Source organism: Strongylocentrotus purpuratus, unplaced genomic scaffold (assembly GCF_000002235.5).
Source record: "Strongylocentrotus purpuratus isolate Spur 01 unplaced genomic scaffold, Spur_5.0 spur5_scaffold_8, whole genome shotgun sequence".
Classification (NCBI taxonomy): domain Eukaryota; kingdom Metazoa; phylum Echinodermata; class Echinoidea; order Camarodonta; family Strongylocentrotidae; genus Strongylocentrotus; species Strongylocentrotus purpuratus.
In genome coordinates this window covers 8,691,319-8,715,245 of record NW_022145614.1, presented here as the reverse complement: position 1 = coordinate 8,715,245, position 23,927 = coordinate 8,691,319, and the positions used below count along the sequence as shown (strand labels likewise).

Below are 23,927 nucleotides of genomic sequence, written 5' to 3'. Positions count from 1 at the left end.
GTTTTAAAGTGAAATGTTCTGTACATCGTGTTGTAACAGCAGAGACTTGATACCAACTCTCTGCGGGTAGTACTATGGATGCAGATGAAGAAAAGAAGGCCGCAATGGATGATGCCTCTCAGTCTTGGTCTTGAGAGAGGAATTTGCTGTACAGTAGGTTAGAAGGACAATGAAATTATACCAATTGTCTACCGGTAGTTCTTTAAATGCAGATGAGGATGAAAGATGCCTCTCAATCTGATAGAACCTTCTCTTGAAAGTGGAATGCGAGGTACAAAGTGTGTATAAAGAGCAAATTACTTTATAAAGTTCACACATTCCACCAGTAGTTCCGTGGGTGAAGACAGAGGAGAAAAACAAAACTGAGATGGATGACGCTTCTTAATTTTACACCACCTCCACAGTGGAACGTTGTGTACATGCATCGCATGAACAATGACTTTATACCAACTTTCTACTGGTAGTACCAAAGATGCAGACAGAGGAAAAAAGAAGACTGAACTGGATGATGGTACTCCATCTTGGATCAACTTCCTCCTGAAAGTGGAATGTAGTGTGAAAAGTGTTTTAAGAGCAAAGTACTCTTTTCGTAATACAAACTTTTCACCAGTAGTACTTTGGATGCAGACGGAGACGAAAATCAGAGATGGAGAAGAGAAGAAAAAGATGGGCGTTGCCCCCTTCATCTCGGCATTATACCACCTCCTCCTTGAGCATGGCATTGATTTGGTTCCTCTCTTGCTTGGGGATGGGCACGGTCACGGCAACAGCAGCGGGGGCTGGAGGACCGGCAGTGGCTGTGGCTGGAGGATGGGTTACTATATGGGTCTGGGGGACAGTCACAGCGGCCTGGCTGGCTTGCTGCAGTTTGAAGTCTGCTATCACCTGTTGGTAAGAAGTGAGAACAAAAAGGGATATTGCAATTAATTGTTTTTGCATTGAGAGAGGGTATATGGATTATTCCTGTTTGGATCTAGCAAAACTAATGATCTATTATTAATTCAGCTTCTGCTTTAATTTGTGGTTTATCAACATCATCAATAGGCCTCACTGTACTCTTTCATCGCATCACCCTCATCATAACTTGTTGTCTGACTGAATTGAAATCATTAACATCACATGATAATTGAATAGGGTAGTATCTGCTCTATATTATACCAAGCATCTCTGATTCATGTAATATGAGTAATTGCATAGCTACAACCATGATCACATCATTAGCACCACTGCTATCATTACTGCTTTGACCACGATCACCATGAAATCACCATACTCATGACTATCTTCATTATCACCACCACCACCAATAACACGACATGACCATCATTACTACACCATTATTATCCTCAACATTAACCATGCACCACAAACCACCCATCTTCACCATTATCATGACTACTATCACTGATTATCATATCTCCACCTCTGAGCGTTATCATCATTACCACCACCACCACCACCACCACCACCACCACCACCACCACCAACACCACCACCATCACCACCACCACCACCACCACCACCACCACCACCACCAACACCATGCTTAACCTCATAGTCATCATTACAATCATCACCCTAAGTCACCCCACTCAGTACCACAGATACCAACATCTTCTTTACTATCATCATCACAATGACCATCGTTACCACCACTGGTATCACCCCCCTCCCCAAATCACTCCCTCCTATATCAGAGCTGTAATAGAGGTTTGAGTAAGTTTAGGGGCGCAGTACTGCATGCAACAGCATGCATGAGACGACCACCGGTACCACCGCCATCACCCCTCCCCCCTCCCCAAATCACTCCCTTCCATATCAGAGCTGTAGTAGAGGTCCGAGTAAGATGAGGGGCAATACCGAATGGTACAGCATACATGAGATGACCAACGGTACTACCGCCCTCACCCCCTCCCCCTCCCCAAATCACTCCGTTCCATATGAGAGCTGTAGTAGAGGTTTGAGTAAGATGAGGGGCAATACTATATGCAACAGCATACATGAGATGACCACCAGTACTACCGCCATCACCCCCTCCCCAAATCACTCCCTTCCATATCTGAGCCTTAGTACAGGTCTTGTAAGATGAGGAGCAATAATGTAAGCAACAGGATGCATCAGACAACCACCAGTACCACCACCATCTTACCACCTCACCATCACCACCACCACCACCACCACTAATCCCTCCCCCCATGTATCTCCCTTCCCTACCTGAGCTGTAGCAGCTGAGGACTGTGAGAGATGAGGAACGCTACCGTGTGCAGCAGCATGCATGAGATGACCATTAAGGCTATGTTGGTCGCCGGGCGGGGTCGGAGGGGGGTGAGCAGTCATACCCGGCATGCTGGGTGGAACGTGTTGCTGGGAGGGGTCATTGGCAGAACCTAAAGAGACATAAGTTACATTTCAATGTGAATTTAGAATCTAAGAAGTGGCTGATGGTTATATCCAATATGTTCATCTTATTCATGTGTCCATGATGAAGAAAAAAGAATACATCATTTTATATTTGTAATCCTCCCCCCTTTTGTAATATGGTGTACAAGAGAGAAAACAATAGAATGTGTCCATAAAATGAAATAGCTCATGATCATGCTGTAATCTAACATAACAAATGTGTGTTGATCCTTTCAAATAAAAAAAAATAATAAATTGAGGCACATTTCTCTTCAAATCTACAAAACATCTGAACTTAAGTTTACAGACATGTGCTAAAATGTATCACAAATATTATTTATGAGACAAGTTTTCAACTCTAGCAACTTTATCAAACATTTCTTCTTCTAGAAAATATTGTCTTTTGATATATAGCATCACACTTCTTAAATAGTAATATTTAGCTTTTATATAGCGCTTAATACAAATGTCTCTAAGCGCTTTACAAATATACTGTTACCTCGGTTATTGGATTCAGTGCTTGCCCGCACACACTGTGTGCACAATCTCCTCTCCCTGGGGAGCATTCCAGTCTGGCGTTACTTGCCGCTCAAAAACTGTTTGACCAACAATGACCGTCGCATCCTACCGGGTACCCATTTAACACCATGATTTTTATTTTTTTCCCCACAAAATATCAAATTAAAACAAAGTTACATTCTGGACAATATAACCCTCTACAGAACTGTCAGGGTCCAACAACAAATTTCCCTTTTTATTCCACCTACCTCCAAGCAGCATCTCCTGCAGGAGGTTGTCCACTTTGGCGACGCCCATGAGACGGGCGAACTGAATCTGTTCAATCATCTGCCATGTGATACTCTGTAGAGGAGGCAGCATGAGAAGGATCTCACCGAAGCGCCCTCTGCTGTCGTACTGCCTGTCATTGATGTAGTCTTCCAGGTGTATCTGGACCTGGTAGCGAAGCATCTTGATACGGTTCGGTTCACTCAGACCCTTGGCATCTGAAGAAAAAGGATATGACATAGTCAGTCACCTCTCGCTAGACGTGTACATTCAGAATCTATCATTTCTGTTGTTCTGGTGACATCAATGATACCTGAAAAGAACCACCTGATAACTCCATACATCTAGCTTGAACGCTGACCTAAGGATGACATCTCAAAGCGCTTGATATGCAGAGGCAAAGGTGCTATACATACTCTATTCACTATAATAAATGCAGTATTAATTAGTACATATAAAAACTGATTGACTTTGCCTCCTAAATACAAACCAGGTCCCAACACTGTACATGTATCTAACCATAACCCAATCTCTGAACCTAACATACAACCTAAATGCAACCCAAGTCCTGACATTTTAGCTTTGACCAAAAATAAAGTCCAGAGCAAATGTCACCAGAGCAAAGATCGCCAAAGCGACGGTCGGATCGATGTCTGTACACCTATACCCGGGTCAAAGAAGACAATCAATGTCTGTACACCTACCTGGGTCAAAGAAGACAATCGCTTTGAGGCAGGCAAACTCATGATCATCCAGAGACACGTCCCTCATGGGCGCGATCAGCTCATCAAGGACACGACTTGCCACTCTGTGGATATCCATCTGGTCCTGGGAATGCCTAGGAAGAATCACGTCGGGTCCTAGCACCAGGATGTCCTTGTAGGGTAGAGACCGCCGTGCAGCCCCAAGGACAAGATGCTCACCGGCATGAGCTCGTAAAAGGGCAACCTACAAAGACATGATTAGAAGGGATGAGAAAACGGTAAGATAGGATTAAGAAACAGTAGGTGTTGTTTTTTATTTACATGTAGATTAAAAATGACATTTTTTGTCCATGTTCTATTTTCATGAAAATCTTTTGTAAATACATAATAAATTCAAACTATTTAAGCTCGAAAGACAGTTTGAAACAAACTGAATTATCTAGATGCCTTACTGGAACAAGAAATAGAGCTGATTTTCAATTGAAAAACTACTCACAACAGTACCAAATTTATAAAGGGTTTCTGTATGTAACTGTTGGGACTAATTGCAAAGGAGCCCTGTGTGTGTATATATATATATATATTTTTTTTTTTTGGGGGGGGGGGGGGGTACTGGATCCCTAGTAGATAATAGGCCCTGCTAAATCTCCGGTTTCGATTGCACAAAATTCTACACATGATAGAGAATGCAACAAGCTACTCACTCTCTCACAATATTTCTGGCCTCATGGTTATTCATGTCCAACAAATTCTTCAAAAATAACTCACTTTCTTTGTAAAAGTTAAAACTATTATTCAATAATAATAATAATTATAATAATAATAGGCTTTCTATAGCGCCGTCTATCTAGAAATTCTATTTCGAGGCGCATTTATTATTACCCCGGCTTTAGCCTAGCTGCCATTACAGTGCTCCAGCATTTCAAGGAATTAATTCCTGCCAGGTACCCATTTACATCACCTGGGTTCAGTGTGGCAAATGTAGATCAATGTCTTGCCAAAGGACATTAGTGCCGCGGCAGGACTCAAACAAAGGACCTTGTGATCGACAGTCCGGCGACGTATCCACTCGACCACGACACCTCTACAAAATAATTTGATCATATTCTTTGTTTGGTTACCTACCTGATCATCAAGAGGCAGATCACAGAAGCTCGGGATGTACTTGGCCCACTCTACAAGAACCAAGAGATGCTGCTTCATACTCTCACACACATCGTTCATTGTGGCTATCTTCTTGCCTGCTATGCTACCGTCCGGGAGGTTTACAGGATTGGGGATCTAGAAGAAATTGAGAGAAAAGAAATGATGGCAATGATCAATACAGGTAGGACTTCAGAACAGTACACCCAATCAGTGCCTGAGTTACAAATGGTTACACCCTGATGCAGAGCTGTTTCGGTTTTCCCTTCTACACTGATGGTTTACAGTAACCACAAAAGTAGATTATATACTTAATATTGGTATTGGAAACTCATTGTGGAAAATTTCAAATCTAAATTTCTAATTTACACTGTTGCCTATAAAGTTGGAATAATTTCCCTAACCTCTTTCCATGAAATGATTGTCACAATGATGTTTATTCTTGATAGGTAGAGTTTATATCTTCTCAGAACTTTATTGATCGATCTCCGACTCTTTTGATTGATCAATAATTTTCTGAGAATACATAACTTTGTCCGTCAAGAATAAATCACATTGTCACGATCATTTCATGAGAAAAGATCAGGAAAATCATTCCAATTTTATGAGCAACAGTGAACACATTCCCCCCAACCCGGTCATAGTTTCATCAAGTTAATAGAAGCTTGCAGTACTTCTTAACTGATGCTATAATAATAAATAATAACAATAGTGGCTACTTGTATAGTGCACAGGTCCACCTTTCGGTGCTCATGGCGCTTTGAGAAAAGGACATGTAACAGACATAAGAAAGAAAAACATCAATAAACCGAAAAACAAAATCGTAATTTATTATCCAAATGATCCTTTGCTTAAGGAGTTACAAATGTATTTTGATCATATGAAAGCAATAGCATGGTACAGTTTGACTAAATACTTTTTTTTTTTACCCGAATATCTTATTAAGATGCCCATTCATATTTTAAAAGGAGCAGAAAGTAAGAAAAAAGGGTCTTACGACTTGTCTTGACATGTGTTCTGCGTTGACGAGCTGCGGGATAGAGACTCCTCCATTCTGAAGACTATCCTCATAGCTTGGTCTCCTAGTACTGATGCGGTCCCGCTCATTCTGAACAGCTGGAGTGGAAGAACAAGCTACTTAGATCAGTCAAATCATAAAGTATCGTCTTGACTAATGTCTAATCTCACAACCCGCTCGTTCTGAACAGCTGGAGTGGAAGAACAAGCTACTTAGATCAGTCAAATCATAATGTAGCATCTTGACTAATGTCTAATCTCATCCTTTTTGAGAAAATGAAACTTGGAAATTATGAGTCTGAATGTCAATCAACAGTTACTTCTGCTATTTTGTAAATTTTTTGAACAAATTTTTGTAAATGTATTCTGTCAACATCATATTCTTGACCAAGATATGCAAAAATAAAGTACAAACAAGATGAATTGCTTTTATGCTCAATGCAGTTTTATCTGAAACATTGAGCTCACTTTCCACTCTACCTGTAATTCAGACAACTATCGTATGACGAGGTGTATTTAAATATTTTTCCACAAATCAAAGTCATCTTGACTTTCAACCAATCATGATAACATATTTTGGACTTCTATTAAGTTTTGAGTTGCTTTTAAATTAAATGCAACTTTATATTAAGTCTCAGATTGAGTACAGTTATAATGGACATAGCCCGAGAGCTTGATTCATTTGCTATTTAGTACCTTCTTTCTTCATGCCAGCTCTGAAGCACTTCTTTAATCTGCAGTATCTGCATTGGTTCCTCTTGTCCTTGTCCACCACGCAGCCCCTGCAGAAGCGACAGGTGTACTGGTGGTTCTTGCGCACACTCCTGCGGAAGAATCCCTTGCATCCGTCGCAGCTCGCCGCTCCGTAGTGCTTCCCCGTCGCCCTGTCGCCGCAGATGGAGCACTGTGAGGGCTGTCCATTGAGGTCAGGTTCTGTGGGAGAGCAAGAAGAAGAATTGTCCATGTTCCTGTGTCTTATCGTAAACAAGTGCTGTCTTCCATATTTACTTTTTTTTTAGGAAAATACATATTCTTTTGTTGCATTAGAATGTGATATTAACTCTAGGTCAATGAGCCAGCATACATATCAACTGAATTGCACCATAGATTTGATTCACATTTTGGCACAAATGAAGTTATTTAAAGTGCCTGACACTTAACTGAGACAAAAGAACACAGGTAGCTTAAAAGGCAGATAAAAAAAATATTTTGGAGACATTTCAACACAATATCATAGAAATATGAGCTGAAAATGTAATAACTCAAAATCTGGTTGTCCTTTTGAAAGTATTTTGTTTAAAAATATGAATCTAGGAAATGAAGCTGCCTTTAAATTTGTACTTTTTTCCCCTTCTAAATGGTGTATTGTATGCAATGATGGTGGGGTTTTATGAGTATACTACATAACAGATTGAGCATGACGATTCAATATACTTTTGTGATCATCATTTGATTTACATTCTAAAAGGGAGAGAAAATGAGAGAGGAGAGGAGGAGAGAGAGAGAGAGAGAGAGAGGGGAATAGAACAGAGAGGGACAGAAACATAACCACAATTTCTCATCATCTTTAGTTTGATCTCTCTCTCTACACCACAACAGTCTGAGAGAAATCATAACTTATGTGTTGCATGTATACAGCATTCTCAACATGAACCATATGCTTGATTGCTTGATTTCGTTTTTCAATGAGCAGCCACGTCAAGTACAAATATATTGTACGAACCGCTAATCAAACAACAAAACTAAGGCCTACTCGACCGACACAACAATACTCCCAAGGTCTGCACATACGGGCTGCGAGGACCCAAATCTGACCCAGTCCCATACTATAGCAAACTGTGTAGTACCAAAGTAAATAAGGCCAACTTTGCAGAGCCAATATGATCGAGAAGAGTTTCAAGGGCTGTTTGCTGTATAGAATACATGATTGATAAGAAAGGAATCATGAATAAAAGAAGGGTGATTTTACTTGGCATTGGGTATATATATATTTACAGTAGTAAAAAATTCTGAAGAAATGGCATGATGGATAGAGAGCTGAAAATTATATTTACAATTAATGATATTGAAAAGAAATCTGAACTATTCTATTTGATTGTTTCCTTTTATAAAAACCATTTTTATTATCCCCTTCTTTAATACATTTAAATACAATGATATGGCATAAAAATATTAACCAAAGTGAAGCTGGGCTATCTCCACCCCTTTTGGATTACACTATAACTTTGGCAAGGTAAACGCTGCGAAGACAAGTGTAAAAAAGCTTCTAAAGTTCTTTTTCAGCAATATCATTCTCATCTTCCGATCAACAATGTATAATATTTCATGCATTTTGTGCATTCAGCGAAATCTAGAACATTCAGTGAAATCTACAGTATAACATTAAAATACACCATAATGACTGTATGAATGTATTTTTTCCATATATCCGGTTATTGTAAATGTCAAGGCAGATCTTTCTGCGCCACAGACAGAAGACCCAGAGGCCACAACAATATGCAGTTGAATGATTACACACAATAATGCATCAATTCAAAAGTAGAAAAAAAAATTATTTCAAAAGCACGTAACAAAAAACGACGAATGGAGTTATCTGGGAAATGTGGAGGCGCTGGCGAAGGATATATTGTATAGGTGACCCACTTGGTATCATTGTGTATATCAAAACAACACATCAAACTTAGAGGAACAAAAGTTCTTCGGAGGGTTGAATGAGATATGTTCCTGTCACAATGCCAAGCTCACAGTCGACTGAACTTGCACAGATTCAAAAGCTGATTTTATTCAAGTATATAGCCTTCAGGGTGTAGGTACGCTAGAGCCAAACTGACTTGTAGTGCAGTGTACTAACTGTGCTGTACTTAATGTTGTTGCCCGTGGGAGCTAGTGAGGATGTACACATAAGTTTAATGCAGTGAAAATCTAAAGTAGCTAGATCATGCTCACATAATTTACACTTAACAAGCCTACTGTAGATCAGTAAATATCAGATAGATAAACTTGAGGTCTTAAATTTTAACCTGACCATATTGAGCTGAAGTTATATAATTGCTTATACACTTGTGTCCTGATCAAAACAGACACTTGTGTCATTCCATCCTACTAAAAGCTTGTGCCTCCTCATTAGAATGGACAAATAGTTGTACCACCCCTCCCAATTAAAAAAACACACATATTTGTGCCCAACGCCCCCCCCCCCCCCCCCCGACTAAAACAGACTATACTTGTGACTTCATTTTTCCATACAAACTTTCTTGCCAAATAACAGAGCCTGTTATTAAACACAAGAATACAAAGGCTATTCAATCTGAAAGAGTGGTAATATATTACATCACTAACTCAAATGAAGAGTCTGTAGAATAATATTCTTTGAAAGGGTAACTGTACACTTCCTGCCCTGTAAAGTACATGCAATATGCAAATGACTGAGGTGACACCACTCAAACCAATACACAGGGTATATCAGACAGAAGTTTGACCTCTTACAGGGAGACCTCCTTTCTAATGTAATTTTTGAAATTCCTTTTCAAGCTTCGCAAAGTACAAATATTAGGCTTTAGAGGAACAGCAACAAAAGGATAAACTCTGAATAACAAAGGTCAATTTTGCTGCTGCAAGCTTAAGAACAATCATAGGACTCTGCATTTTCCAATTATAAATTTCATATAAAAAACTTTTTTTTTATTACCATCAATAACAAAGCATATTGATGTTAATGGCAGTTATGGGCATACACTTGGTAACAATATTCCCATCTTCTTATCTGTTTGGTCTGGTTTATACGGTCATCTGGAGTTTTGTTGAGACTACGGTTGTGTAGGTAAATTTTCATCAATGACTTTACTACCCTTTTGATCTATATAATGTTTAATGGTTTCATATTCATTTGATGCTATGATTCAGTCTATCTATCTTATTGAGGGTATAATTGTGAAGTTAAGTCTACTTCAATTACTTTAAACCCCTTTTGACCTGATGCTAAATAGTTTAGTATTCACAACTACCCCTTTCATATGATTTATTCAAGTAATTATCAGTCTAACTATCAGTTTAATAACAACAAATTCATCACCAGATCAAATAATTTTACCAACAATTTTTTTTTTTTTTTTTTTTTTTTTGGGGGGGGGGGGGGGGGGGCACTTATAGGATATCAGAGGACCTCCAAAAGCAAAACTAGAAACAAAAACACATGTATATGAACTGAAAGGAAATTATTCCGAATGACCAACATGTAGTTTGAGCAATATAGGATATCTGCCCCTCCCACCCTCCCTACACGTCTACACTGCATGACCACATGACAATAAGGACAGCCAAGTACTGTCCTTCCACAATGCAAATCCTCTGTTTGGAGCTACAAGGGCGTTAACTCATATACTTTAACACAGAGTTAACGCCCCTCTGGCTCCAAACAGACCATATCATGTACAGACCTATATCACACCATGTAACATGAATCTCTCTTCCAATCTCTCTACCAAACAAACCCACATGCAGAGAATATCTTCTCCTCTTTCTCACCGACCGATTTGGCCTAAACAATGGCCAGCTTTTTCCTGTTTTGGCTTACATATCCCAGAGCTTTCATTTTCAGCCTTCCACAGGTCTGCACACAACCCATATTGTTTATCCTAATATCAGAGGGATTGTTCGCTTTTGGCTTAATGGAGCCTGGTTTAAATTAATTGAAATAGATCCAAGCAGATTTTTAAATTAACAAAGAAAAACTCTAACAGGGCGTTGCAAGAAATTGCAAATCTCCCAAATCAAGCGTAAGTCTTGTGATTAATTGCAAATTTGCAATTGATCGCAAATCAACTTTCTTGCAATGCCCCATTAGTAAGAGAGAGAGAGAGAGAGAGAGAGAGAGAGAGGGAGAGAGGGGGAGAATAACAGCTAGATCTAGTTATCTTACTTTAAGTGTTAAAACTTTAATCCTAACAAAATCCTAGGAGATTTAGGAGACTAGTGGGGCATTGCAATAAAGTTGAGTTGCAAATTTTGTAATTTACAATCAATCGCTACTTTCTTGCAACGCCCCATTAGATCTTACTCAAAAGGTGGTATAAGATTTGCATCATGGGTCTTTTGCCTTCAATTGGAAATTTAAAAAGTATATCAGCGGACCTCCAAAATTAATACTAAAAAACAAAGACACACATGTATAAGAACTGAAAGTAAATTATTCCCAATGACTAACATGTAGTTTCAGCAACTGGTGTCGGGACTGTGAAAACTGATAGAAGTTTGGCTGTATTTTACGACTGCTCTAGCTGAAGCAGGTACATGAAGTTTTGTGGGAAGTTTTGCCCGCAATTTATTGATTTTCTGTATCGACTGGCAAACTTTTCACACTATAGTCTGCCTATGAGGCTGCATTAATATGAAGACGGGATACAAAAGTAGGAAAAATGACACAGAGCGAATTAATGACGAGAGTTCATGTTCTTGCAAAACAAGGCTAGGAGACTGTGGTAACTGAGCTGTGAACCAGAGAGAGAGGCCAAAGTGTACCAAAATACAGTCTTTGGAATTCGATCATGTTCTAGCTGATTACGAATCATACACGCTATCTGCATTCAATGAATACCGCATTGTTAAAATGAATGACTTCGCATGAACCTGTATTATATTTTTCTTCAAGCAACTGAGCTTAATGAAAAGAGATGCAAATGTCATAGAATCCCTAAATTTGAGTATGAATGGGTTAGAATGTGGTATGGCTTAACAATCGAAGAGGTACGGATTACCATTACATTATATGTATCACAGTGCTGGGAAAAAATAACCACTTGTACTACACTAATGGTGGTGTTTGATTATGGCTATATCTCAAAAGTGGACCAAGTTATTAATCTCAGACAAGAGAGAGGGAGAGAGAGAGATACAGGATAGAGGGGGAGAAAGAGAGGGAGAGAGAGAGGGGGGAGAGAGAGAGAGAGAGAATGCGAGAGAGAGAATGCGAGAGAGAGAGAGAGAGAGAGAGAGAGAGCATATATCTCTTTCATATGCACCCTAAAAATTAAAATTTTATAATGTCTATCCAAATCCATTACTTGTAGTAGAAGGAATATTTTCTTATATTTGTAAAGCTGTTGAATTCCAATGTAAATGATTAACTCTGAACTTAATTCTTATCTGCCACAATCACCCTACTCAGCCTCCCTCCAGGTAATTTACAATGCATACCTGAAAAGATGCGGTTACAAATTAAAACATCAGCCATTAAAATTCCTAATCTTTTCAGCCACTTAAACCTGTTTGTCAATCATATACCCAGCCAGTGTACACATATTAAATACAATGCCCTTAATATATTTCTCTTATTCTGCTAATAAATAAAAGGCATGTTTTAGATTTCCAGAAAGATTACAGTTATATAATATATGTATACATATATATATATATATATATATATATATATTGTAATATATATCAGCTCACTACCATATATACTTTATGTAACTATTCAAAATGAAACATAATCGTCACTGTTTTCACGAAGTGACGGTAGTGAGGAAAATCTGCACGCAAATTGTATGCGATTTTCATTCACTACCGTCACTTCGTGAAAACAGGGATGATATAAACCCATCAACAAAGCCATGATTATTTAAAAGGGAGGAAGGGGGCAAAATTAAGTTAATGAGGCAAAAAAAAAAGTTCTACAAAGGGGCACCTGCCCCCGCATATTACAGCCTAACCAAGCCTGAACAAAATTAAGAGCAAAGATATATATACAAAATGGTTAATATACGGTATTTTGTTCTCATTTTTTTTCCTTGACCAGTATTCAAGCACATGAAAAAACCTCTTCTATCAAAGATTTTTTGTTAAAGAAATACAAAAATCCAGAGTGTTTAACCCTTTGATGTTCAGAGTTATTTTTATCAATATACTTGACTGTACAAAATGCTATACCAGATAGTATAACAATTTTTATTTACAGGAAACCACAAAAAATGAAACCTTTCCTCGTGGAAGTTCCTCTAAGCAAAAATTGGCAAAAACCAGCGATCACGGGAGAAGGGTAACTTAATATGTACAGTGCATATCATTCTGGTTAAAAGTGGTTTTTCAGGACAATTGACAATATCAATTATGATTATTTTCTCTGACATCATCAACACGTATCAGCATACTATCAATTCATCTGTTGAAAGCTAGAAAGGATATGGGCCAATGCCCTTCTGAATTAAAGCAGACAGATTAATTATTATGATCTCTTGTCCCAATTTTGTCTTGGTTATTAGGCTTAAGATACTTACTTCCACTGGAAACATACAAACATAAAATATTTTGATATATTAGAAAATGGGTATTTGTAAAGTATATCCAATTGTATTCATGAGGAAAGGCTATTTAGTAACATGTAGGCATCAACTTGTGAGCTAAGAAGCTCTTGCAAGGGACAACTATACATTAAAAACTGTATAAGTTTGTTGAAGAATATTAAACATTTTGCATCTGAAAACTATTATCAAAGTGCTGATATTGCTACTTCTATCAAAAAAATCTTTTTAAAAATGTGTCCAGTAATGGATTTAAGTAAAAAAAAAAAAAGCCACAAAATCTTGCTTTATATTATGATCTTCTCATATCTAATGATGATTATGCATAACATATCCTGTATGATATAGCCATAAAATACACATTATAAAAAAATGATTAAGGGCGCATTCACTATTTGCGCACACCATCTTTCTGTGTTTATGGTATGCATCCTACTTTTATGGCACCCCATTCAACTTTATTCACAGATTTTTCAATTGCTCGTCTCTGAATAAAAAAGAGAGAAAATAAATGAGAATCTTTACACTGGCCTAGCAGACTAAATATCACTGCAAATAGAACCAAGGCAAACAGTGCCTACGCCCCCTTTCTTATCGCAGAGGACACCATCAATCATATTTATTCTATTATTCTTTCCATTTGAGTTTCCCATCACGTATCCCTTCTGTCTGCCGAACTATTGTTTGGTACATGCTAACATGTATTCCGAACTTGGTAGTGTACATTTAGCGGTATGGAATTACTTTTCTCTTCACAAATTATGAAGTTGGTTTCTTGTGAATGTCTATTTCTACCATCAGTTTCGTTTTGTGCTTCATAGAGATCCTACTTACAGAACGAAACTGATTAAGCATTTACCCATTTAATTTCTAATAATGACATTAAAAGAAAGACAAATTTCTGGATTCTCATTCTAAAATGTTTGGAGAATTTGTTGTTCTTGTTGAAATACTGACACACCATGCACTCACTCTTTTTCTTGGGGGATAATAATTCAGTTTCAGAAAGTTATTACTGTAACTGTATTTTTCCATTTTCATACTTAATTACTTCAAAAAGGTTTCAATATAGTGATGCCAGAAAATAATGAGTTAGCTCAGCTACTTAAAATACAGGTGAGTAATGCTAACTAGGTTTCGGTCAGTACATATTTGAGTATAGTCTCAGTTATTTTTGTTTCATTTTGCCTTGTGCAATATTTTAGTTAGTACGTTCCTTTCCAGTTTTAGAGTATTTTAGAGATTAAATCAGATATTGTATTCACATTCTGATTTCCATTTACTAGGATAACATATGCTATGTATATCACCTACATCTCTTTGCTTATCAAAATTATAAAAAAAAAGTCTTTAAAAAGTGAAATATATTCTAACATGTTATTGCTAATACTGTTTATTCACAGAAAGAGCGAAGAAGTAAGCAGTACGAGTATACACCTGTTCCTTACTTGTGTCATTTTATAAAGAATCAACACTTTTGGGGCTTTTTAGCAGATGATTTGGGATTGGAGTCAGTCAATGCCACTGAAGTTTTCAACACAATCTGTGTATGACCCATATGCTATCATAAAGTCTATGAAATGGCTCTTGGTATACCCATACCCAGAAAAGACAAAAGCTCTTCTAAATGAGAGAAAATAATGTAATAAAATATATGAAAACACAAAAGGGATCTCAACATATTTTGAGATAAGCAGCTATTCATAATCTCTATCACTTTTTTTTTTTTTACTGATCTTGATGCTGTATACTTCAGATAGAAGGGCAGACAGAAAGCATTCATCCATTACGCTGACTGGCTGTCCCACCTATTCAAAAATGCCAACATGAGATCCTTTTTTTAGAAGAAAATCCCCTAAAGTTGGACTTTCAACTTGAAATTCAAACCCATATCGGATGGCAATTAGGCACCTTGAATGAATGATGCCTAAAATAGACCCCATACTATTTCATTCATTCATTCATTCACAAAATTGGACTTCATCATGAGGTTTTCCTATTCCATGGGGGTGGGGTAGACCTTCAAATATTTATAATCGTGTGAGTTATTGTATATTTTTCACATGCTGTTTTGTTTTTATTTCAGATTGGACTATGACACTTCGACAAGAGAGGAAAAAGGGAGCTTTAGAATTAGCAATACTTTAGAAATAAAGGATATTGTGGGATGGGAAACCTATGGACTTCAGACTGGAAGTTGGTCTCTGATCAGTGGTTTTTCTGTCAAGGCCTGAAAGCACTAAAGCACACACCAACTAAAACACTTTAGTGTCGAGAACAAAAGTTTCATGTTTGTAAATTCCCACAAAGGCTCTTCTTTGAAAAGTAAAGAGGACTACTGTTTTAGTGGACTATGGAGTTTGACAGAGCTCAGAAGGAATGTGGACTTCAGTCAGACTGAAGGAATTCCCTGACATCAGCTTAGGAAAAATCTATGAATGGGATGTGTGAGGACACCAAACGGTTGTAGACTTGAACAGTCTGTGAGTTTGGTGCCACCAAGAGCACTCAAAGACCACTTTCAAGGACCGGTGACTGTAAGGGAAGAAAGAGTGGAAGATATGATAGCTTTTGAAAGAAAGTGAAATTTGGAGTGTGGAGTCCACACTGCTAGAGGTTCAGAGCAGCCAGACCTCTCGGACTAAGGAATTCTGCCATCATTCATCGACAAAGGAGACTGAAATGGATGTCATGACATCACACAGTTTGAAGAAAGTTTTCGAGTTCTGTACCATCAAAGAGCGCACATGAAGATCAAATCCCTTGTCCAGTGACTGAATGTAAGAAGAATAAGTAAGATAACTTAATATCGATACATTTTTAAACAGAGGCAAAAGAGTAGAGATTCCTTTGAGCTCTGAGGTCATGGGTTTACAACTCCGTAAAGACAAGAGCCAAAGTGAGGAGATGAAACAACGAGTTTGCTTCTTGGTCATATCATCAGATTCCAACAAGCCTTCCTTTAAAAGTCATTAAAAAATTGTAATTCAGATTGCTGAGAGTAAGAAAAGATATTCACTGGTATGATTTCACAGAGTGAATATCTTTCTGACTTTCCACAAAAGAATTATATGGCTAGCAACAGAGACATTTCTTTTGCAAAACATAGTTTTGGAGATTTTAATGCAACAATTTTTTTGTTTTCTTCTTTTCTTCATACAGGTCTGACTTTCTACTGAAGAACTGTCACCCTGGTATTGCTAAAAAATAAGAATGTATAGATTTACACATAATTGTACAGTTTTTAAAGATTCTAATTCCAAATATTAATCTACATAAATAGAAGGAATGTTTACATCATGATAAATGGGACATGATCACTTCCTCATCATAAAACTTTCACCTTCTTACTTCCAGGGGAGGAAGGAATACGGTACATATATACTTGACAGGATATTAACAGAATGGCCAAATGACAGTTTGCCAATAAATATAAAAAAAGGAACCCTCTATGTATTACCTAAAGAGGCCCCATTTCACAGGGGCTATAGGATAACACAGTGCAATCAGTTTTCCTTCTGGAAATCTATGCCACATCATGAAATATCTGTTTATTGTTGACAAAATTGAAATCACACAATAGCTCGCAAAGGTGTCAACCTTATTACCGGCCTCATGAAATTTAACCCTTTTCTTGCAAAGAAATTTTCAGAATTTTCAAAATTTTACATTATGACAATGAGAGATAAAACTATTTTGTGGAGCATGAAACTCACAGAATTCATGAATTTTCATGGATGCTAATATTTCTGGATTTACAGTCAAGATATAATAATATAACCCAAACAGTTCAAATGTACCAGATACACACTCCACATTATACATAAAGCAAACTGATGCAACTATTTCAAACTTTGTAACCCCACAAGCAAGTATGTTCTGTATGTGAGTCACAGCATTTTTATTTGCATATTAAGCCACAGGCTAGTATTAACCTTTTAAAGTAGGATTAATAACATATTATCTAGGTGATAGCTAGTATACACATGAATGTCCATTCCTTTCTGTTATTTCCCCAATCCCATAGCAAATACAAATACATTTTTCAGACCGAGATATCTTCTGCACCATTATCTACAGGTTAATTATAAACATTACATGACAAGAGCTTCCATTGAAAAACCATAGTCTTTAACTCTATAGGGTCTTTAAAACATAGACTATATCTCACAACACTTGTTTTTTGGAGTACATGGCAAACTGGTAAATGAGCTGATGTAGGCTTAGTTCCAGTAACTACGAACTGTAAACTGTATTGTCTGCCAAGAGCTAAAAGGGTGTTAACTTATATCATGGAACATGAGTTAACACCCTTCTGGCTCATAACATATGATATCAGCATCAGATGAAGAGTCTGAACTTGGAGACTATCATAAGAATAGGGAACAATCATAAATAGTTAAACACTAACCAGACCCAATGGGTTGGGTAAACATGGCGTGGCGTGAAATGAAGAAATGGGGAAAAACATGGGGAACACTATACTATAGGTAGATAGATAAGGGATGTGGGACACAGGTATCAATCACCCCCTTTTCATCTTTTTGAACCCGTTTCATAAACTTAAGACATGATTTAAATGCTCTACTGGTTTACGGTAATTAAGGCCCATCATATAACCATATTTTATCTAATTATTTGTGACCATTGTATCATAGAGTCATTTGTGTTGATGGAATCGTTTATCACATTTTATAACTATACACAAAGATTGTCATGCATTTAACCGAGACATTAGTCTGCTTGGGGGGGGGGGGGGGAAGGAGAGTCATCTATAAACTGAAACATATCATGAAAAGACCACAAGTGCACTATCTATCTGCTAACAAGTACAAGTTCCTGCATTTTTCGCCAAGAGTTTATCATCTACCCATGATAGTAGTAACCATAAATATAACATCACTCAAAAATCACAATTAAGACTCCCCCCCCCCCCCCAACAAAAAATAATCCACACACCTGTGGATCACAAGTTATACACCTGCCCTACCCCCGCCCCCCTCGTAACATCATCTCGGCCTGCCCTGCCCCTCCCTCGGACTCAATAGGCCATAGACATGCTATCACTAAAACCTCAATTGGTTGACTCGGGAACAATTAATCACCAAACATAGCTGGAATTAAGCCGGATCAGAGCCCGAGTGTGTGCACAATATCTAGGTTGTCCCGTCTCAAATAACCCTAGACATTATGGAGTGACCGACCGTGTGCTCTCAAGTGCAAATCTCAAACAGGGACTCGCGGTGTAGACCCCAATGGAATGAATAGATTGTAAAGAAACAGATATAATAGACTCAGGTATTCATGTTTGCAGGATACTGTTCATGTTTTGAAACATTCATGCATTAATGTGTTTCCTTCGGGTAAAGGATATGTGATAGCGTGCAATGCAAATACAGAAACGAATTAAGTCTTTTTTAGACTACCTTGCACTGTTTGAACAGATATCAGCATATACACGATACAACACACAGTTTTTCATGTGATCTACTTTAATACATTGTATAGTCTTATGATTTTACTATTACATTTCTTTAGTTTCTGATTTTATTTTTTTTTGGTACTGAATCCAATCAGCCTCCAATCAGGGTGGAGTTTTCCAAAAATGATAGATACAAAAATATCACATATACTTCGCTGGGACTTTGAGAGACATTGGAAAACAGGTAACAGGAAGTACCGACTGTGGTCACCAAATTTTTAGCTGGTTCTAGTCATCCATCCTGAAATATTTGGATTCTTTTACCTACCGGTATCTTAATTTCTTTTACAGTTTGAGAATGACCTTGTCAGTGACGACTGTGTCAGTGACGACCTTGCCATAGAACAGAAAGCTTGACAAATCTTCAACAGTTTTCTTGGGTCATTATTTCTCTCTGTTCAGACTTAAAATTAAAAAATAAAAATATCAATTTCAGGACTATATACAAATATCTTATAGCTGACCAATAAATAATACATTTTTTTCTAGTCCGAGCGTTGTATTGAAGAAACGTCATATAGCAAAACTCATCGTTTGAGCATTAGAATGAAACATTGTATCTTACGAAAACCATAGAACTTGGCAGGGCTAATCGTAAGTGTCAAGTGACCTCTTTGAAACTTGTTTCTTTACACGTTTCTATAAATGATGATGTTATCCAGTGTTAACACCTCTTTTGCTATCCAATGATTCTTTACCTGTTTCTACAATTTCCATGCAACTTTTTCTCCAGTGTGAACAGGCTCTTAAAGTTTGTACTTGGTACTTAAACAGTTAATTGTGAATCTGGACTTGTCCTATGAAATCAGACAGTTATAATCGATCAGTTAGTGGTCAATGTCCTAAGAGTACAAGTACATTGTTCAATGTCCACCCACATGTATTCATGTCTGAGATATGAAGTGTCCTGAAGTGTTACAGGAAATGGGCTGACCTTTGTATTGTTATTATTGCCGTAGTAATTAACCTTTGGGCATGCTAAATTAGTAGCCATCCACTTCCAAAGGTGACGAAAAGGGATTCAAAGTGTTTCCTTCCCAGGCCATGGTGTCTTGCTACTAGTTCAATGTTCATTAGTTTTTGACGTTTTTGTTTGCATCATGACTGGGAGATATATGTAAACAAAGAATGTAGACAGCAGTGGTCAATTTGAAGTGTGATTGCAGTATCAATTTTCTGAAAAGATGATTGGTACTACAAAATCAGAGAATCGTGTTGAAAAGAGCCATACTAAAGCTTTTTGACTTGCACTCATCAGAGTAAAACGCAAGAATAAAACAGAAAGCCGAAATTGCACAATTTTCTCCTTCCTCCTACATATTGCTCAGCTAGTTAATTGTAAATGGTCATCATCTATTATACTTTGATATTTGACAAGTTTTAACCAGACACTTCAGACTACTGAGCTTAATGTGAATATGTGAAATTATCGGTCTGCTTCTTACAGCATCTGATGCAATTTTGTTTCCCTTCACATTAGTGATCCATGTATATCATTTATATTTATTTAGCAAGACAAAATACCCAATTTAAGCAATTAAAACTGGCTAAACTCTGACAAGGAAACAAAGTAAATATATTCTATTTAATCAACAAAGGTCATTTAACCACTTTGTGGTCAGATGAATTGCAAGGAGAGTTCAACTTATACATTACTCAAGAAAAGGCAGGTAATTTACAAGCAAGATATATATGCAAATACACATTTTTGATAATGGTAATGAAAAGACAAAGAGTATACGGAAATCAACATTCCCAATTTCAAGACTGGCTCTACATTGAATGTTTTTCATTCTGTCCAGGGCTAAGTATTGGGGGTCCATGAGTACTGGGCCCTTTTATTTATACAGAAAATTAAATGTTTGACGCTTTCAATGGGTGATGAAGTGACCATACAGAAATCTTTGAGATTTAAGCAGCAATGGTGGATATGACGGAGTAGAAATTTTTTAACTTGTTCCTTTCAAAATAACAAAATTATACAAATTTGAAGAAAAAAAACGAACATAAATGAATAAATGTATAAATAAATAAATTAATAAATAAATGAATACACAGAAGATGACTTGAAGATGATTTTTTTTAAATAAAGATGAGACTTCTTTCATTAAGTACAAATACAAGCATGAAAATTTCAATAAAATAGAAATATGGGAAAGTATATAGCTGTAGTAAAGCGAGTGTATCATAAGCAATGATGGTCCTAGCTGTTTGCTTGTATTTTTGAAGGTGTCAATTATTTTTTAACATAATAGTGTACATTTGTTTTCTTCTATTGAGGCAGGTTAAAATGATTACAGTGAAGAGCACTGATGTCCATAGATACAAGGAGTGTATAAAGTCTCACACTGAAAAATATTTGCAATAATATTGCATTACCATCTTTGGCCTGTAAAGAAGCCTTTAAAATGTATTCATTTCACAAAAAGCAATACAAATCCTGTTTGCCAATTCTAAAGAAAATAAATTCAATGTAGTACACTATGTATCTGCCAGTAATGGAAAAATCACGAAATTGAAAAGAATTTAATATGAAAAGTTGCTCAGAAGAACACACTGCGGAAAACTTTGCCTTGCATGCGCTCTCATGACAGATAAAGACCAATTTGTAGAGGATTATAAATGTATGTGATCTTTATGATTAGGTAACATATGTGCTGTATTTATAATAATTATAGAAAAGACACTGCTGATTTTTACTTAATGATAGCATTGTTTCCATGTTTAACTTGCATTAGGACGATTGCATATTATATTTTTTCACTGATGACATATAGTTCTGCGACACAAGACAAAAAGGTGAAGTATACCGATGATGGATAAAGATAGCAAAGATGAAACTTGAGATATGCGAAAAAGTGACGAGGCATTGAAGATTCATTTATATTCTATCCTTCAATGATACAATAAAAGAGAATTATAACTTAGTACAAAATGAAGCAGACTTGATGAACGCTTTTAGTTGTTGCTATAGATGAAGTTCTGCAACAAAGACAAACATAGAGGTGATGAGGGATGGTAGCAAAAGATAAAACTTGAGACGTCTTAGAATAATTACCTTGTCCATTAATGATCTTTCCCTGCCATAGCAACGCCGGTGGCACAACTTTCTGGTTGACTGAGCCTGGGAATTGGAAAGGCTCGGCCATATCTGGTTCGAAAAACATAAATAAGACGTTCAAAGGGTGAAAGTCTAGAGACGAAAGGTCTATTGAGAGGACTCAACGACAACAAAAGCCGCAAAAAAGGAGGAATTTGGACCAATACAAGCCCTTTTCGCAGACCATAAGTGGGTACGATCGATGATCAGACCGAGACTTCAGACTCTAGAAGATGAGCCAGCCGTCCAATGTCTGCGCGAACTATCGACTTTACAGGTAGCAAATTCCAGCCTTGACACGTGAATGCAGGAGCAACCGCAACTTGTGATATCTCTCGCTTCCTACCTCGTAAAATGGGAGCTGTGATGTCACTGGTCACATGTTGCTCTCGGTAAACACCGAACTTGGGAAGAGCATTTGACCTCTATGATAAGACTATATGGTTCTGACACAAAAATATAGTAATTTATGAAAATAAGCAAACAAGAGATAACAGACAGGAGAACAATCTCCAGGGCCTTAATGAACGGTTCAAGTGGTTATAATACTCTACTAATAAATATTTCCCCAAATCTTCTCTGTAAGTATTGGCCATTTGGCCTACTTCTCTACTTGTTTAGAATTTTCATTTAGTACGAGCAATATACTTGGCCGAACAAATGATGGAAAGAATTGTATATTTGAATTTGAACTATAATATTTAGATTAAATAAAAAATGTAGGGTGGGTTATGTATGGTCTCTGGCCGAAATACATACAACACCATTGTCAGATGTTAGCAATAGTGCTTTCTACATGTACAAAATGTACATTGTTACAACAATGTTGCAAAAGTTTGGTAGAAGCAATGGTCTCGGAAATGAAACATGGCGAGAAAGCATCTTTTAAAGATGAACAGGGGCTCCTTTTTATTATTAACTTGTGGGCACATAGTTTCTCTTTCTGAAAAAATGAAATTTCATATTTATTTCAGTGTGCTGCCATCGATACCCATGCTTTTAAAAATCTGTTGGTATATATTTTTTCATTAGAAAATAATATTTTTATGGTAACAATATCCTTAGAGATTGATGAATCAAAATGAGAATGAATTGCTGTAATCTATCAATTAACGAAAAAAGGGTTCTGTTGACATATTCTCTCATGGATATCTTCACCTTCCACCCTCCTCACTCAATCCTCCTTGCCTCTCTATGATACTATCTCTCTGTATGTTTGTATGTCTGTCTGTCTGCCTGTAACTCTGTATCTCTCTCTCTATTCCCTCCCTCTCTCCTCCTCAACTCCTTCTCTCCTCTCTCTCTCTCTCTCTCTCTCTCTCTCTCTCTCTCTCTCTCTCTCTCTCTCAACCAATCAATTCTCCATCTATAACTCTCCCGCTCCCCATCTATCTTTCCAGCTCACCGTTTTTTTTAGATATCTACACGTACCTGACTACCTGTATCATATTGGTTAATCGGTCTTGGCCACCCAGAGATAACCCCAAAGTTAATCATTCTCTTCTCTCTCTCTGTGTCAGATAGCCAATCCAGTAATTATCTCTTGATTCCTCAAACATCCAGAGATAGTTTGACTTGGCATTGACAACAAGCCTTCCTTCAAGGTGCTGCAGTTTGTTTAATCGACAAGCTGCTCCTAAATGTTCAATCCCCTCATTGTACAATTGCATCTGTAGTCAGCATCCTCACTATTTCTCATATTGATGACTTAGGTTAATATTTGACATAAAATATTGACCAAACTAGTGGAAATCTCAGTTGTCATCAAATATAGACATTATCTTCTAGGGAAGTTCATACTAATATATAACTTTGTTAATATACTGGACTGGGGAAGGAGGTTAACAACATTTTCAAACAACTTAGTAAACAACTTGTAAACTACATGTCCACATTGAAACGTTAACCCTTATATTGATACAACATAGACAGCACAGAATCTGCAGTAGGTGATGTTTCCACTCACATCCAACTCCAAAATATAGCAGTCAGACTTTCCG

At 37.2% G+C, this 23,927-nt stretch overlaps 1 protein-coding gene across 3 annotated transcripts in view; it reads right to left on the bottom strand.

Moving 5' to 3' along the window:
- Positions 1–212: 212 nt before the first annotated feature.
- The window catches only part of LOC574894 (hepatocyte nuclear factor 4-gamma), a 32,430-nt gene continuing 8,715 nt past the window's right edge, over positions 213–23,927 (bottom strand). Inside the window, exons 2-9 of one of the 3 annotated variants that reach the window (XM_011678614.2) lie at positions 21,886–21,978; positions 6,747–6,983; positions 6,031–6,167; positions 5,016–5,171; positions 3,891–4,134; positions 3,168–3,404; positions 2,215–2,387; positions 213–885 (exon numbers count right to left, since the gene is read on the bottom strand). In XM_011678614.2, the coding sequence (XP_011676916.2) occupies positions 694–885; positions 2,215–2,387; positions 3,168–3,404; positions 3,891–4,134; positions 5,016–5,171; positions 6,031–6,167; positions 6,747–6,983; positions 21,886–21,978 (1,469 nt within the window). In that variant the 3' untranslated portion in view covers positions 213–693. The remainder of the gene's footprint in view (positions 886–2,214; positions 2,388–3,167; positions 3,405–3,890; positions 4,135–5,015; positions 5,172–6,030; positions 6,168–6,746; positions 6,984–21,885; positions 21,979–23,927) is intronic. The other 2 variants (XM_003729073.3, XM_775296.5) reach the window with 2 other exon arrangements.